General features: G+C 41.8%; 1 protein-coding gene across 13 annotated transcripts in view; it reads left to right on the top strand.

Moving 5' to 3' along the window:
• Window positions 1–16037, top strand: part of ptprsa (protein tyrosine phosphatase receptor type Sa) — a 215315-nt gene that overhangs the window by 183077 nt on the left and 16201 nt on the right. For all 13 annotated transcript variants that reach the window (XM_081383767.1, XM_081383772.1, XM_081383770.1 and 10 more), the window contains 5 exons: window positions 4260–4357; window positions 9735–9858; window positions 12415–12590; window positions 13719–13838; window positions 15584–15738. In XM_081383767.1, coding sequence (XP_081239893.1) covers window positions 4260–4357; window positions 9735–9858; window positions 12415–12590; window positions 13719–13838; window positions 15584–15738 — 673 coding nt within the window. The remainder of the gene's footprint in view (window positions 1–4259; window positions 4358–9734; window positions 9859–12414; window positions 12591–13718; window positions 13839–15583; window positions 15739–16037) is intronic.

Genomic DNA, 16037 nt, shown 5'->3' with positions numbered 1-16037 from the left:
AAGCACAAATAAGAGACTGAAAATATATAATTAGACAGTTTGCTTCTCTCGCGCTCCGTGATCTTGAGCTTGATTGCATGGGATAAAAAGAATGAGAGACGCAAAAATCCTGGCAGAGAGAGCAGATAGCAACAGGAATTTGTCCTTGAAAGAGTTATATACCTTTCTTAACCAGCCTTGAAGAACACTTTTTAGTATCTTCCGCATAAATACTTGAAATTGAATGTGGTTAACCCTCTGGTACTGGTCACGTGTCATTCAAATATGACCTTAATGAAATGATTGATCTATATTTTAGTTTGGTCATATTTTTTATTTACTAGATTGTATTTTTAGGGGATTTTATGATACTAAATAATATTTATGCAGTAGTTATTATACATTTATTCACTTTTTGAGCATAATCTGGTCTCTTTTTAAAGATGACACATGGCAGGTTATTGCTGAAGTGAGAAAAGTTTGAAAAAGTTAACTTGAAAAAAGTTGTACATGTATTGTTATGATAAATGCACAAAAATACCATTTTCAATTTTTATATGAAACTGAGAAAATCAAACCCATTAATCTAAACAAGCTGCACTCTAAAAAATGTTGGGTTGTTTTAACCCAATTTTGGGTTAAATATGGACTAACCCAAACGTTGGGTTAAAATGCAATTTAAAAAAAGTTACCCAATGGCTGGGTTTGTCCATTTTTAACCCAACATTGGGTTAGTCCATATTTGACCCAAAATTGGGTTAAAACAACCCAGCATTTTTTAGAGTGTGTGTTTCATGTTCGAGGTTGATTTGAGCTTTCAGTCAGATTTATTTTGGGGCGCAGTACCAAACGCTTCCACTAGATGAAATTAGCTTCCCGTTCATTTCCAATGAGCTCATTTTTGACCCTGAACAATACAAGTGTGACTATTTTTTTCAGGATCTTTTAACATTTTCAAATCATGTCCACGATCTTTGTGTGTGTGTGTGTGTTCACACAGCAAGTGGCAAAACCCGATGAAGTAAAAAATTCAACAAACAATAAAACTTTGGCCGAAAACTGAACAGCACCGGAGGGTTAATTTTTTGCACCTCGATCGGATTAAATGTAATTGTTTGCCACATCTTTCAGGGAGAAAATTCCTGAGAACAAACAAATAACAGCCTGTTCATGAAATAGAAAAATGGACGGCGAGTAATTGTTGTTGACACGGAGCAAAGTTGAGGAATAGGTTGACATTGGAAAGAGTTTGTTGGGCTTCGATTGGCTCTAGATGGCCTTTCTCATTGCATTATGGAGGCTGTTGTCATTTAGCATGCAGGTCTGATCTCAGGTTGTTTGCCAAAGTTGCCCTTCGCATCTTTTTCAGGAGTGCTTTGGCATACATTATCTTGGTTCACCTTAAGAGGGTAAAACTGATTCCAGACAATCTCTAAGAGCTTGGCTGGGCTGGTGAAAATAACATTTGTAGACTAACAGAAGCGTTAGCGTCCGGTAATTCAACAAATTCTCACATAACAAAAAACGAACAGCTAGAACTTTTACAAGACGTCTTGTTGAGTGGCATTATTTGCGTCGTTTTTTTTTTTTTTTGTCATGACGTCCAATCAGCAAGTTCAATCTCAATCAAACCCAAGCAAAGTCATTTGCAGCATATAACACTTAGAGAAGAAAAAAAAAAAAACGTGTCAACTGGAGGTCAAATTGAGCGTGGCTAATGTGATTATGCAGATTATCAATGCCTAATTAAATCACAGTACTCTTGAAGGAAGATGTCAACATTTAGCTAACTTTTGACCTCTGAAGTAGACGATGAAAGAAAGTCCAGTGGCCTCTGTAAATAAGTTAGCGTCCATCTTAGGAAGAGCTTGTCTGTTTTCTGCTTTATTCCATTGCTAATTAATTACGAGATTAACTCCAGCACGGCCTAGGGTTTTTTGGGGGGTCTGAGCAAACATGTGCTGACTAGTGCTTGTTTGAGGAAGGGTCTTGCAAGCTGTTGCAGGGTTAGCATGGGTGGCTGCTTCTGTGACACGCTTGCTCAGCTTTGACTGAACTGAAGCTGAGAACAAGACACTTCACTTTTCACCGGTACCATCGGGTCATCTTAACCCAGGCCAGAACTCTCGAATAAACCCCCTCCCTTACCCTGATTACCCCCATCATTAGCCCTCCACCTCAAGAGCTTTATTTCCCATCATTGCTCAAACGAAGGGTTACATAAGAAAATTATTGCAAGCTTCTGCCAAAAGGAAAGCTGCTGGAAATATTAAGGCAAGACGTTTCCTCTGGGGAAAGGCAATATTATATTTTTCTACCTCTCGCTTGCTCATATTTTTCGTGTTTAGTGTGGAAGCTTTCCAGATTTCCCCCCCCAGAACAGTAAGTCCATATTTCATTTTGCATAAGACCATAAATGACATGCAAATGTGTCTGTTTAGTGAAATACAAGACGGAAGTTTGTGTACTTTTGTGTTTGAGTCAGCAATAAACAGTATCAGACTGGCAGAACTCCCTACTTGACAGGATTAGAGATATGGTTAGGGAAGGGGTGTCCAATCTTGCTCCTGAATGGCCACTTTCCTGCCTGGATGTTTCTGGTGATCCTTAAAGGGATGGTTCAGAGTAAAGTCAACCTAGGGTCCTTTGCACCATGACCTCGAGGCAAACACCCCCCAGAAGCCTTTTTTCCCTTGGTTGAACATTATTAAAGTTAGAGCCTATTTAGAGATATCAGCCAGATGGTTTAGTGCAGGTGCCAATGGATCCAAAATTGTATCTAGTAAATTACCCCACTAATAATGCCCAGAATGGCACCAAACTTCTACAGTAGTATAAATAGGTTCTGTACTTATAAAACGAGGCATATGAAAGTTTGTAAGTACATCGGGAGTTTATTTAAATAACACTTGCCTGACGGCTCACGCTACCGCTAACCCGGACGTCGTCGTCACTTCAGTGAGATGAGAAAAGCATGTAAAAGTCCTGACAGAAAGCAATGCATAAGGATGTAGTTTCACAACGAATTATTATTTTTTTCCGAAGTGTTGACAACTTAGTGTTAACTAATAATTGTTATAAACTGGTACTACCAACAAAATATTAGTGCATTCCTGGAACTGGGCGTCGTTACGCTACATCCTTATGCATCGCTTTACAAACTTACAAACTTTCCAATGCCTCGTTTTATGACTGTAGAAGTTTGGTGCCATTCTGGGCATTATTAGTGGGGTAATTTACTAGATACAATTTTGGATCCATTGGCACCTGCACTAAACCATCTGGCTGATATCTCTAAATAAGCTCTAACTTTAATAATGTTCAACCAAGAGAAAAAAGGCTTCTGGGGGGTGTTTGGCTCGAGGTCATGGTGCAAATGACCCTAGGTGGATTTTACTCCGAACCATCCCTTTAAGACCTTAATTGGCTGTTTCACATGTCTTTAATTGGGGATCAGTCTAAACCCTATTGGTAGGTAGTCCTCCAGGAGCAGGAGTGGACTCTCCTATTTTATAGTAACACAAGGTTAACTCTACATAGAGAACATAGATCCCATCACCATCACCCAACAATGTACATAGGGTGACAAGCATCAATCTTGTATTGTGGTTTTAGCCTTTTGTCTCGCCTCGGTGAAATAGAGGTTTCAGATTTTGCATTTGATTAAATCTATTATGTTTTGTCCCTGCAGACATGAGCTTATTTCCCAAAGGCAGATCTTTGGGGCTGTGTCTGTGACTCCGTTTGGTTTCATGAAGGCAACATTGTTCTCTTTGTCTTAGCCCGTTGAGTACAAACGTATGGTTCGTCTGAGTGCATGGAGTGTCCTCTGCTCATCAGTTTTAGCTGTAGTGGAGTGTGACAGAAGACAGTTCATTGCTTTGGAAATATTGCGAAGCTATTAGGAAACATTTGACCTCTATCAGCGTTGTAATTGGTCTGGGGGTTTTGTAGCACCTTAGCAATGGTCCTTAGGTCCTTGCCTTCATATTGTCTGTATAAAGGCAGTAGTTTTTTTGTTTTTTTTTTTGTATTAGGACGATCCTGATTGGACGGATTGATGATGTAGAGCTCTGGCCTGGTCACACTGTGTCCCTAACATCACCACTGTTCCTCACTCCAGTCCCACCTCATTATCTCACCTGCTTGGGTGTCTTCCCCCACCCCTGATCCCGCTTTCTCCACCAACATTTGGGATTTTGCTTCTAACTACCTTTCTTGACCATGATGGTCTTACTGACCTTGTCTTTCTGTGTCTTCTTCTCCTGATTGGTGCACAGGTATGATGAACCACCCCCCCATACCCATCTCGGAGCTAGCCGAGCACACAGATCTACTGAAGGCCAACGACAACCTGAAGCTCTCCCAGGAGTACGAGGTATGGCATATTTTGCAAAAAAATATTGTTTTGGATAATTATCAGGGTATATCTCTAATAATCAGGGTATAAAACTAACTTTCTGCCACACCAGCCAATAGTCAGTAACTTAGGATAATTTACTGGTATGGAAGCAAATAAGAGACAGAACTCTTTGAAATTTAACAGCCACTGAATACTTAGTTTTGAAATATTTTATATTGAAAAACATTTATCTGAATTTATTTGCTCTGAATTCACCCCTTTGAAATTATTTTACTTTGGAAACCATGTATCTGAATTTATTTGTTTCGAATTTACCTCTCAAAACCTGAATTTCAATGAATATTTTTCAATGTTCACAAATACAGATTTTAAAAAAAAAAATCAACTTATAGAATTTCAGATAAAATAGATTCATGTTGATCAAATTTGATTGCTCAAATTCAGATCTCAAATTTCAAGTTAATATTTTTCAAAGAAAACATCAGTCTAATTCGACTGCTCAAATTCAGATAAAAAAAATTCAAGTTAAATATTCGCATGGTAACATCCGGGCTACCCAGGATAGGAAAAACAGTTGAGCGCCTATCAGAGCACGACGATCATGTGCGCAGCGCAAGGTATACAGTAGGTGGCGGTAATACTCCGAGTGAACGGCCATGAAGCGGAAAGAAGAAGTAGAAGAAGAAGAAGAAGAGAAGAAGAGCACGACCAGCGATCATGAACCAGTCTATGCCATGAACACATGACGAGCTCTCTGTCGTGATCCAAGAAGTCGATCGGCACGGAGGATGTTAAACCTGTAAAGATGACTTCCAGGGAAAACGAAGGCGCCCCGGTAAGTTTGCCGTTTATGTACAATCGGACTCGGGCTCGACAGAACAGAAGTATGTAACTTGTTGCTAATTATGTTTGGAACACATAGCTATGGTTTGTGTGACTCGTCTCTCTATGTAGGTAACGTTAGCTGCTAAGTCAGATAGGCAACGGTACATGTATTCGTATTGAACCCGGGCGTCACGGTTCGGTGCATGAATTTACACGGAGAATACACGGTATAAAAGTAAATAAAACTCGCGTGCAAATTAATTAATGTAGTGCGGAACTACTGTTAGATACGCGGGTTCTTTAGGGACGCCTAAGCTGTAGCCTGCCTTATCTCTGAAGCTCCGTGGCTATAATGAACAGGCTGCGATGTCAAGATTGCAATGCTTGTGTGTGTGTGTGTGTGTGTGTGTGTGTGAGTGAGTGAGAGAAAGAGGGAGAGGCGCGGGCGCGATCATCGAACGTGTGTGTGTGTGTGTGTGTGTGTGTGTGTGTGTGTGTACCGTTGCCTATAGCTGACTTACCTACATAGAGACACGAGTCACACAAACCATAGCTATGTGTTCCAAACATAATTAGCAACAACATATGTTCTGTCGAGCCCGAGTCCGATTGTACATAAACGGCAAACTTACTTTTTCCCCGGCCTTCGTTTTCCCTGGAAGTCATCTTTACAGGTTTAACATCCTCCGTGCCGATCGACTTCTTGGATCACGACAGAGAGCTCGTCATGTGTTCATGGCATAGACTGGTGCTGCGTTCACTTCGTGAAGTGGACGAGGGAAGTTTATATGGACCAGATATGGACAGACCCTCGTTCCCTCGATTTTGACCGAGGGAGCGAGTCTACTTCATATGTACACTTCAGGCACCTGTCCCACAATCACGTCACCACAGATCTCGTCTAATCACCACCACAACAGACAACTCTATGATATATTAATTATATATTTTATTTATTTAAAACAACCCACACACATATAAACATTTGGATGCTGCATTAAACAAATTCTTAAAGGAAACATTTTTTAAATAATAAATCAACTCTATAGCTGATTCCAAGTGATCAAGGGCTTGGGACGTTCCAGTTCAGCCCATTGCAGTTTCTGCCAGTAGTGGGCACTCGTGCAGCGTAAGCAATGACGTACATCCGAGTGAACGAGACGGAGGGAAGTTAGCGAGTGAAGGGCATGACAATTTGACTGGAACTAGAGCCCGTCTACGGATATTATTATATTATATTCCTATTAGACATTCTCTGCTGGAACGCAGCATGGTTCATGGTCGCTGGTCGTGCTCTTCTTCTTCTTCTACTTCTTCTTTCCGCTTCATGGCCGTTCACTCGGAGTATTACCGCCACCTACTGTATACCTTGCGCTGCGCACATGATCGTCGTGCTCTGATAGGCGCTCAACTGTTTTTCCTATCCTGGGTAGCCCGGATGTTACCATGCGAATATTTAACTTGAATTTTTTGATCTGAATTTGAGCAGTCGAATTAGACTGATGTTTTCTTTGAAAAATATTAACTTGAAATTTGAGATCTGAATTTGAGCAATCAAATTTGATCAACTTGAATCTATTTTATCTGAAATTCTATAAGTTGATTTTTTTTTTTTTAAATCTGTATTTGTGAACATTGAAAAATATTCATTGAAATTCAGGTTTTGAGAGGTAAATTCGAAACAAATAAATTCAGATACATGGTTTCCAAAGTAAAATAATTTCAAAGGGGTGAATTCAGAGCAAATAAATTCAGATAAATGTTTTTCAATATAAAATATTTCAAAACTAAGTATTCAGTGGCTGTTAAATTTCAGAGTTCTGTCTCTTATTTGCTTCCATAACTGGCCTTAAATATATTTTTTTTACCGAAAATAATGGCAGTAATTTTAGATACCAGTGAAAATTCACAATTTACATTTCAAGACCACAGCAAAAACTGCTAGCCTAACTAATATAAATTAAAAACATTATTAAAGACAAGTAAGCGTACTAAGTCAGTAATAAAATAGTAATAATCAAACAAATAATAATTAAACAAATAATCAAATTACTGGCAGAAGCACAAATAAATACAATATAACAAAGATACAAATTAAATAAACAGTGCTTTTCAGGTTTTTCAGGTATAGGTCTAAAAGTTGCTTTCCGGTACAGACATTTAATAAAGTAAGCAAATGTAAAATAACACTGCATATTAAATATCTTTATTAATGAATCCTTATTAGGCTGCTGTCACTTTAAGAGCGAATGCACGGATCTAACATACTGATACTGACACATATGCGTTTACTTTTTCAAATGTTAACATTCACTCAAGACTGTTGACAGTAAAAGACTGTTTACTAGGATGCTCACTATTTTTTTTACATAATTTTGTGTGAATTTGTCCACTCGAGCCCAAGAAAACGTGAAAGAGAGTTCAGTTAGGTATTCACACTATCCACACAGCGCACAGGTAACAAAATTGCTCTTGAATATGGAAATGTCAAAGCTTAAACTTTCGTGACGATGCAGCACTGGCCCGTCAACTGTCCCGAGCGTTCACTTTCATGCATTGTTAGAATTCATAATTAAATGTTACTGGCCAACGGCGAGTTGCACTGTTTTTATATATACTCGCCAACGCCGATTCATACTCGCATTTGGTGCTTGGTGAGGGTTAATTTTAGGCCCTGCTATTTTGTGTTACGAAAAAGGCAAAGCTGTTCAAGACCTGTGGGTTTTCCTAATAAACCAATTCAGGTTGAGATGATTTTTTATTTTTACTGTTCACATGGCAGTTACTCATGTGCCCCGGGGTTTTGCAGTGGCACGGATGTCTCTGTTTGGAGTGCTGGGCTCGTACATGTAGCGGCAGCTGATTAGCCCTTACTATTGCTGAATCAGCCTTCATTAGCATAGAGCAAATGTCGTCGTCCATCTTAAATCACAGCGTGCTACAGCAGCCCTGCCATCAACACCCCCGGGGCTTAATGCCATCTTAAATGGCTCCCAGCGTGAGCCAGACCCGATATCTCAGCAGGAACATGGGCACGCTTGAGTTGAGCCAACCCGCTATCATTTTTGGGACATTGGCTTAGCATATAGATTAGCATTAGCTGCATGTGCTAGCCAACTGAAGGAAAGTCATTCTTAAGCAGCCTTAGTAGTAGATTGTTGAATATTTAGTTTCTGGCCTCGCCACCTGCAAAAAGTGAGCAAACAATGGCGTAACCCAGCAAAGTCACCTTCTACCGGATATTAGCTTCAGAGTTTCATAAATTGTTACAAGAAATTTGATCTGCTGTGTCTTGATGAATAAAACACAGTATTTTTTTCTCAAAGGGAACTGCAAGAGTCATTACATTTGAGAGGTTGAAAAACCCTTTAAACTTGCATTTCAAGTACATAATTGAGGTCAGCTGATGATAAAGTTTGGGAACTGCTGCTCTAGAAGGGAAAAAAATGGAAGTAATGTAGCGTTTGATCTTCAGCGTGCACTAGTATGCTAATAATAGCTAGTTAAATCAAAGAGTGATGTTTGTTAAAAACGGGGCTAGAGAAGAAAAAATAAACATTAGAGATGGATGCCGATGAGGAGCAGAAAAAGACGTTTGGTGCAAAGAGTTTTGGTCTGATATGAGGATGCGGGCTGGGTGCTATGCAAAAGCATGCTGTGGATTACCAAACTCCGGATTATGACATCAATCTTCCGTTCATACGTGATCCGCTATTTTACAGCACCGTCTGGCATTTGGCTTGGAGCAGAACCATACCAATCCAGACCAATGCGTTAAAACCCACAGGCGGTTTTCAGGGTAGATGATAAGAGAGACGTGTTCGAGAGCACGGACAACCTGCGGAGGATCCGTGCTCTGTTTTTTGTGCCCGTAATCATCGCAGGGTAAACAGTTACATCAAACCCCTCATTGTGGCTTATTTAGTCCCAGTTTCAGCATGCAGAGATGGTCGCCTAAATGAAAACATCCCTCAAGCTAGAAGAGCTGGGACGGAGCCATTGCCCGAGAACAGGCTCGGAATCATAATGGAATACTAAATTACCCCGACAGGGGAATAGAATATTTATTCAGAAATTCTCATATTGGGAATGTGGTGGCATTTATCTTGCTTGCGCCAGATAATTCACCCCCTCACAGGAAGGAGCAGACTCTTTTATCAGCGTTTCCTTTGCTATTATTCACTGTCCACGCAACTGTCCCGACAAAGCTACCTGGCCGAATGCTCGTGAATATTTTAAAACGATAGCAGATGGCTTTTAATTACACTTTAATGTGCGCTCTGATTGCGGCAGGAGCGGGACTTTTATCTTGTTGTGAATGTTTATCTGAGCTGCTTTGTGAAGGATTCTCATTTATTTCCCATCCGCGAGTTTTAGTCCTCCCAGGCCTTGTGGCCTCACTCAACCCCGCTTTCTGAGCGTTGAACTCTCCTCTGTTTCTCCACCTTCTTCTGATGTTCTAGCGGATGCAGACTCACTCTCCTCTCACATTAGTATTCATGCCTGTGATGCTGAGGGATTGGGAAAAGCCCTGAGGGTGGTTTCATTCCGTACTTTCTCTCCACAGTCCATCGATCCGGGTCAGCAGTTCACCTGGGAGCATTCCAACCTGGAGGTCAACAAACCCAAGAACCGATACGCCAACGTCATCGCCTACGACCACTCCCGCGTAATCCTGGCACCCATCGAAGGTCGGGCAGAACTGCACATACACACACACACACATAGATTTTTTAAAAAGAAATCCATCTTAATGCGTTGCACCTAAAGGTTCCAGAATGAGTGAACTTTGTTGTCGCCCCCACAGATCCGTCTGGCTTCACAGACAAAAAAAGCAGTTTAGAGAAATGTATCCATAAGTCTTTGAGAAGAACCATGTGCATTTGGGAGGATCGCCATCCATTTTTTATGTCTTTATTGTACGTTTTTATAGTGTTTATCCGTATAAATCAATTTACTTTCTCTCCTTCCCACACAATTTTATTGTCTGCTCACACACACAAAAGAAACAAGAGTCAGATCATTCACAAGCAGTCAAAATTAAACCAGCAGGCAAATGGTGTAGAGCACAGCCATATCCCAGAGTGCCTTGAGTTGAGGTATAGAAGCTGTCAAGATTTTGGATTAAACATAAAACGCCAGTGGAAAATCAGGAGAGATTCTGCTGTTATGTTGGTAAAATGCCCATATTTTTTTCCCACAGAGGCGACTGTCAATGCTCAATGCTCTCTTTTGCTGTTTACAGATATTTTTCCCCAGGTTCCCTCCCTCGTCGTCGCGTCACCTTGATTTTTGCCACAGTTCACCACGACCCAATTTAGATGAGCAATAACGCAGCGTAACAGAATCATCACAAAGACAGCGCCCATAAATGCATAAATTAATCAAGTTCGAAATTTCCATTTTACAGTGCAGTGATTTCGCCATTAGACACAGCGGTGGAACAATTCGTGCAGGCAGCCGTGCTCTGTTCACTTAGCTATGACTAAAGCGAAACACACCCGCGATCGCTTTGTGAGGCGGGGAAGAGGCTTTTAATGGCATTCTTTTTTTCCCCTGATTGCTAATTTTGTCTTTTTCTACGACGTAGCGGGGGCTAGAAAATGAGCACAGCCAAGTGTTTCATTGTTCGTTGTTAAAGCACGAAAACAACAATTTAGCACCATGGGCCTGTGTTTGAGATTGAAGCTTTTGTGTTGGATAAACGGTACAATTAAATATGCCTCTTGTAGGTTATTTGCCAGAGGTCTGAAGCGAGTGCGGACCCCGAGTGTAATTACAAGTGACTTGTTTCAGAGAATTGATGGCATTAGCTCCTTCTGAAGGATTTGAACAAACCCCAAATCTTACGTATTGAGTTTGTTGCATAATTCACCCCCCGTCGCCTGTGCCACCAACATAAATTACATCAAATCATATGTATATTTACATTTGCTTGTTAAATCACCTAGATTATTATGATGATTATGAGAATTGCATGTTGGTACCCATACCAAGACTAGACCTTTAAGGCAGAGATCCAGACCCAGAACTAGACCCTGAGATCCAAATTTTTAAGGGCAAAGCCCACATGTATGTGGTTTTGAGAGGTCTCAAGACCTAGACCATAAGATTGTTACCCCTAGCTGTAGCACACAAGGGCTTTACTTCTATTCCCAGCTGTCTCACGGATCCTGAGCTTAGACGGGAGAATGTTTGGCTGCTTTATGGGAGATTTACTGCGGGCCGCCCAGAGCGATGGCAGAAAGAGAGCGAGACAGGGTCCTGCTCGCTGATTTAGTCCTAGTCCAGCCTAATTCCATCGTATAGCATCTGGCCCTAAATCAGCAGCAGTGGATGCTGTTGGCCGGCCCTCAGAGAGCTAGACGGGGCTGAAAAAGCTGGAAGGAAGTGAGAAAAGGCAGTGAAGGGGCTCAATGGCTTTTCTTTCATGGGGATTATTTTCTATGATGGATATCTGTCACAAGCTCTACAATAGCCTCTAACCAGACTGTGACTGTATATCACGTTAGTGGAGTAGCAAGTTTTTCACCAGTTAAGAGACTCACACAGCAACATTGTCAGCCATTTTGGAACTGTCGAGAAACGGGAAAAAACACACTTTTGAAGTCGACACGTAGTGTTCTTGTGCCAAAACAGCTATGTAGTTTTACAACACAACATTTTCAAGCTGTTTGTGCTATTAAGTCAAGTCATCCTCATTTATATAACACTGTAGATTGTTTCAAAGCAGCTTTACAGAGATAAACGTATAATTTATGGTAACAGAGATTGTTTTGGCTTTATAGCGGTTCTTTAATAAAGTTATTTTCCAGCTAAAGTTATTGTTCATTGATTCGCTTCCGTCGCAGCGATCATTTGTTATTAAATTAGGGGCCGCTAAGACGACACCATTCTCTCTACACAGACTTTAAACGCGAACCTGTGAGAAACGCTGATGCGCATTAAGAATTGACCTTTATTTATTACACCTACTTATTACACCTTTAAGACACATGCAAATGACTATCGTTTTCGCATGTGAAATCAGAGCCACTTTAATAAATACTTGTCAGTGTGTAGATTTGAGCAGTCATGTGTTACGTTCTGATATTTCTCTCATAAACGTATCGTAACTTTGTGTTACAACAATCAAAATCGTTTATTTCAAAATTCTGCTTCTTTATGATTTGTCCCTTTTAAAGTGAACGTCTCTGTCGTTCTGACTCTAACTTTCACAGTTACCAACCTTCATGCTTCATTTCAAGGTATCACAGGCAGCGACTACATCAACGCTAACTACATCGACGGCTACAGGAAGCAGAACGCATACATCGCCACGCAGGGGCCGCTGCCGGAGACCTTCGGAGACTTCTGGAGGATGGTGTGGGAGCAACGAGCCGCCACCGTGGTCATGATGACCAGACTGGAGGAGAAGTCACGGGTGAGGCTAGTCAAAAAAACAGATTGTTTTCAGAAGAGTTGTAAATATCATTCTCCTGACATTCAAATCAAAGAGTTTGCCGTGGATTCTCACATGCAGCTTTATAGTTTTGCCAAATCTTACATTTTGAAACAACCTTTGCATACGAAGCGTGCTGGTGATTCCTTAAAATACTGTCTAGCTATGCAGCTCACTAGATTGTGGAAGAGAGCTAATAGGCCGTCTCTTTTACCCTTGTTAAAAAGACTGAGTTTCATACTGGACAAATTGACATTATTCCAGTTGAAATGCCATTGCCGGTTGAATGAATGAGCAAAAAAGGATGGAGAAAAATAGAGGGAAATAAAGACATAGGCTCTCCGATAACAACCTGGGAATCATCTCTCGGCTCTACCAGAGAGAGAGAGGAAGTTAAGAAGCCCTCATCTTGAAGACTTCCTCAGCCGTAACGTCCAGAAGTTCATTGAAGACGATTCCGTCACACCCTAGACTGTCAGGCTCAGCAAACTCAGTCAGTATCTCAGGACACCCCCTCTTACTCTCTCTCACCATCTTAGCGGGCACCACATGGTGTATTAGAGCTCTGTCAGATGCGATCACAGTGAGCCATTCAATCTGCAGCATAAGCGCAAAGAACGCATTAAACCTGCACATTTATGAAGCAGTGTGCTGTCACATCGCATCAGGGCACAGGGGCGGCCTGACTGCTTGCCATGCTCCGTATTGAGTGAATCTTTATTTGGGCTGTGGCAGGCCAGGGGTCTGTCAATGTGCCAGGTGTCAGAGTGGGGAAGGAAAACATTATGCCAAGGTAATTGATCTGACATGGGCGGACGAGAATGGTTTGTGATTGCAGGATTGAACCCTCGTGACTCTGTATGGAGACTATTTTAAGTCTTACTCATTTTAAGAATCAAAAATGTCCTTGGAAAAGGCTTTATTTTGACTCCCTTATGATCATTTGAGCAAAAAAGATGAGCAGGTTTAGTTCAACAGCACCGTAATTCCTCAGCACACTGAAATTTGCATAGAAATGCATAGGTAAATCTGAGTCAACGACATCCAATGAAGACAGATAAACCAAGCTGAATGACATCAGATATGCTAACATTCCCTCACCCTCTGCAGATAAAGTGCGACCAGTACTGGCCGAGTAGAGGGACGGAGACCTACGGTATGATCCAGGTGACGCTCTTGGACACCATCGAACTCGCCACCTTCTGCGTGCGCACCTTCTCCCTACACAAGGTAAGACTTTTTGTGTCCACCTGTGTAATAGTGCCACCTAGCATGATCTCATGTCAAAGAAAACAGCCAAGCACTGTCTACTGCAGGGGTGCCTAATCCTACTCCTGGAGGGCCAGTGTCCTACAGAGTTTAGCTCAAACCCTAATTAAACTAAGCAAGTTCTTTAGGATTGTTAGAAACTTCCAGGTGTCTTTGAGCTGGCCCTCCAGGAGCACGATTGGACACCCATGGTCTACACAAAAGGCGTTTCTGAGATAAGTGCTCTCCCTGCTCCAGGAACAGCTGTTTAAAAGAGTTTTACGTTGTGCATGGGCCTGTTATTTCCCTCTGGACCTTGGAGCAGACACATTACACTGTCTCGCTTTCGGGCCCCGACAGACGTACGCAACCGGGATGATTGCAAACGGTTGAGGCGAACGAGACATTTGTCCTGAAACCCTCACCGGGTTCTCATCTCCACTGCGTGCACCAACACACGCGCATGATTTTATAATCTCCTCGTTCCACATCCATCATCTTTTAATGTTACGCCTGCCAAAGAGAGGCACTTAGCTAAGTGGCCAGAGCAAAACGACTCCATGCAAAATTGGCATCCCAGACGGCGCAGCGGTCAAGTAAACATGAAGTGGTTGGAAGGGAGGAAGAGGAATAGAGAGGGGTCAGCAAGTTGCACGGTCAGACCGTAACGTGAATTAAAATGGATTGAGCTTTTACTGTAGTGAAGGGCGCCCATAAGACACGAGCCGGAGCATTGATTAAAGAGAGACTGTCGTACAGAGCATGAAGAGTGTACTCATGGTTAAGGGATTAAGCTTTCGTTTTAAACCCACAGGAAAGAGAAATGAGATCTCTTCAATATCTCAATTGATTCTCCTAGACAGAAGGGACAGTAATTGGATATTCTCCGATTTGTCCCAGAAAGAAAAACCCCAGTAATCCACTAGTTTCAGAAGAGATCTCCTGAGCTATGCACAAGCAATTAAATTGTCTTCTTGGACAGTTTTGATTAAACATAATGGCTTATTTAGTCATATAGCAGTGTCTGTACTAAAGGGACATCTTCGAATACAGATGAGGTGTGTTTTTGTTGCACCACAGTTTGTTGTATTGCATTGCATGGCTGAATAGTCAGAGTTTGCTTACAACCCTTACACACACACACTCTCGCTGGAACACTGAAGTGTATTTATGTGTGTGCATATCCTGCAGTCGCACACACAGTCAAACCAGAGTCATGAATTCTTAAAAACAATCCAGCACAAGCCCATCCACTGCAGAGAAACACAGCCTGCAGAAGACAGCCAGAGAAAAAAAGTATCCGGCAAAACTGGGCCAGTTTGCTCTTAATTACATCGTTTATTTATTCATTTATTCAAAGGGAGCCTCTGTTGAAACAGCAGCGACATTGAAATGCAAAACCTCCCTTTAAAGACGTCCAGGATGAGAAATAAATGCTAGCAGTGGAACTAGCAGGACACTGATGTCTCTCACGCTTCTTGCCGAAATCTCCAATGCGGCTGACATGTTCCTGGCTCTCTTGCCCGTGTCGAAATACAATGTAGAAGACATTTTGGTGTCACAAGGCGATGCTAGAACACATGATTACATGTACCACCGTCTCACGTCAACCTGGCATGACTTGTAAGGTGCTTGAACAATTAAATCATGCATTACTAGAACTAGGGCTAGATGTATTGAGATATAACCCATAGGACTTGGAATAAAGGCAATTGCTCTCGTTTCAGAATGGTTCTAGTGAAAAGCGAGAGGTTCGACAGTTCCAGTTCACCGCCTGGCCGGACCACGGCGTTCCCGAGTATCCCACTCCATTCCTGGCCTTCCTCAGGAGGGTGAAAACCTGCAATCCACCGGACGCCGGTCCCATCATTGCCCACTGCAGGTCTGAATCCAGTTCCTACTTCTCAAGGCTCCTGAAGCCGGAAACTTTAGGTCTAGAGCAAGTCTAGTTGTTCATACAGTTGTAACCATGGTTCCCTGAGCAGGGGAACGAGACACTGTGTCCCCTAGAGGACACTATGGGCATTCCCCATAGTGTCCTCTAGGGCAGTGTTTCTCAAACTGTTTACACCAAGTACCACCTCAGAAAATATTTGGCTCTCCAAGTACCACCATAATGACCAATATTAAAATACACACTAATACGTTTTTTAATATTGGTCATTATGGTGGTACTTGGAG

This window comes from Scardinius erythrophthalmus (genome assembly GCF_964197995.2).
Source record: "Scardinius erythrophthalmus genome assembly, chromosome: 14".
Classification (NCBI taxonomy): domain Eukaryota; kingdom Metazoa; phylum Chordata; class Actinopteri; order Cypriniformes; family Leuciscidae; genus Scardinius; species Scardinius erythrophthalmus.
Note: the sequence above shows the minus strand (reverse complement) of the source record. Positions and strands in the feature narration are given on the sequence as shown.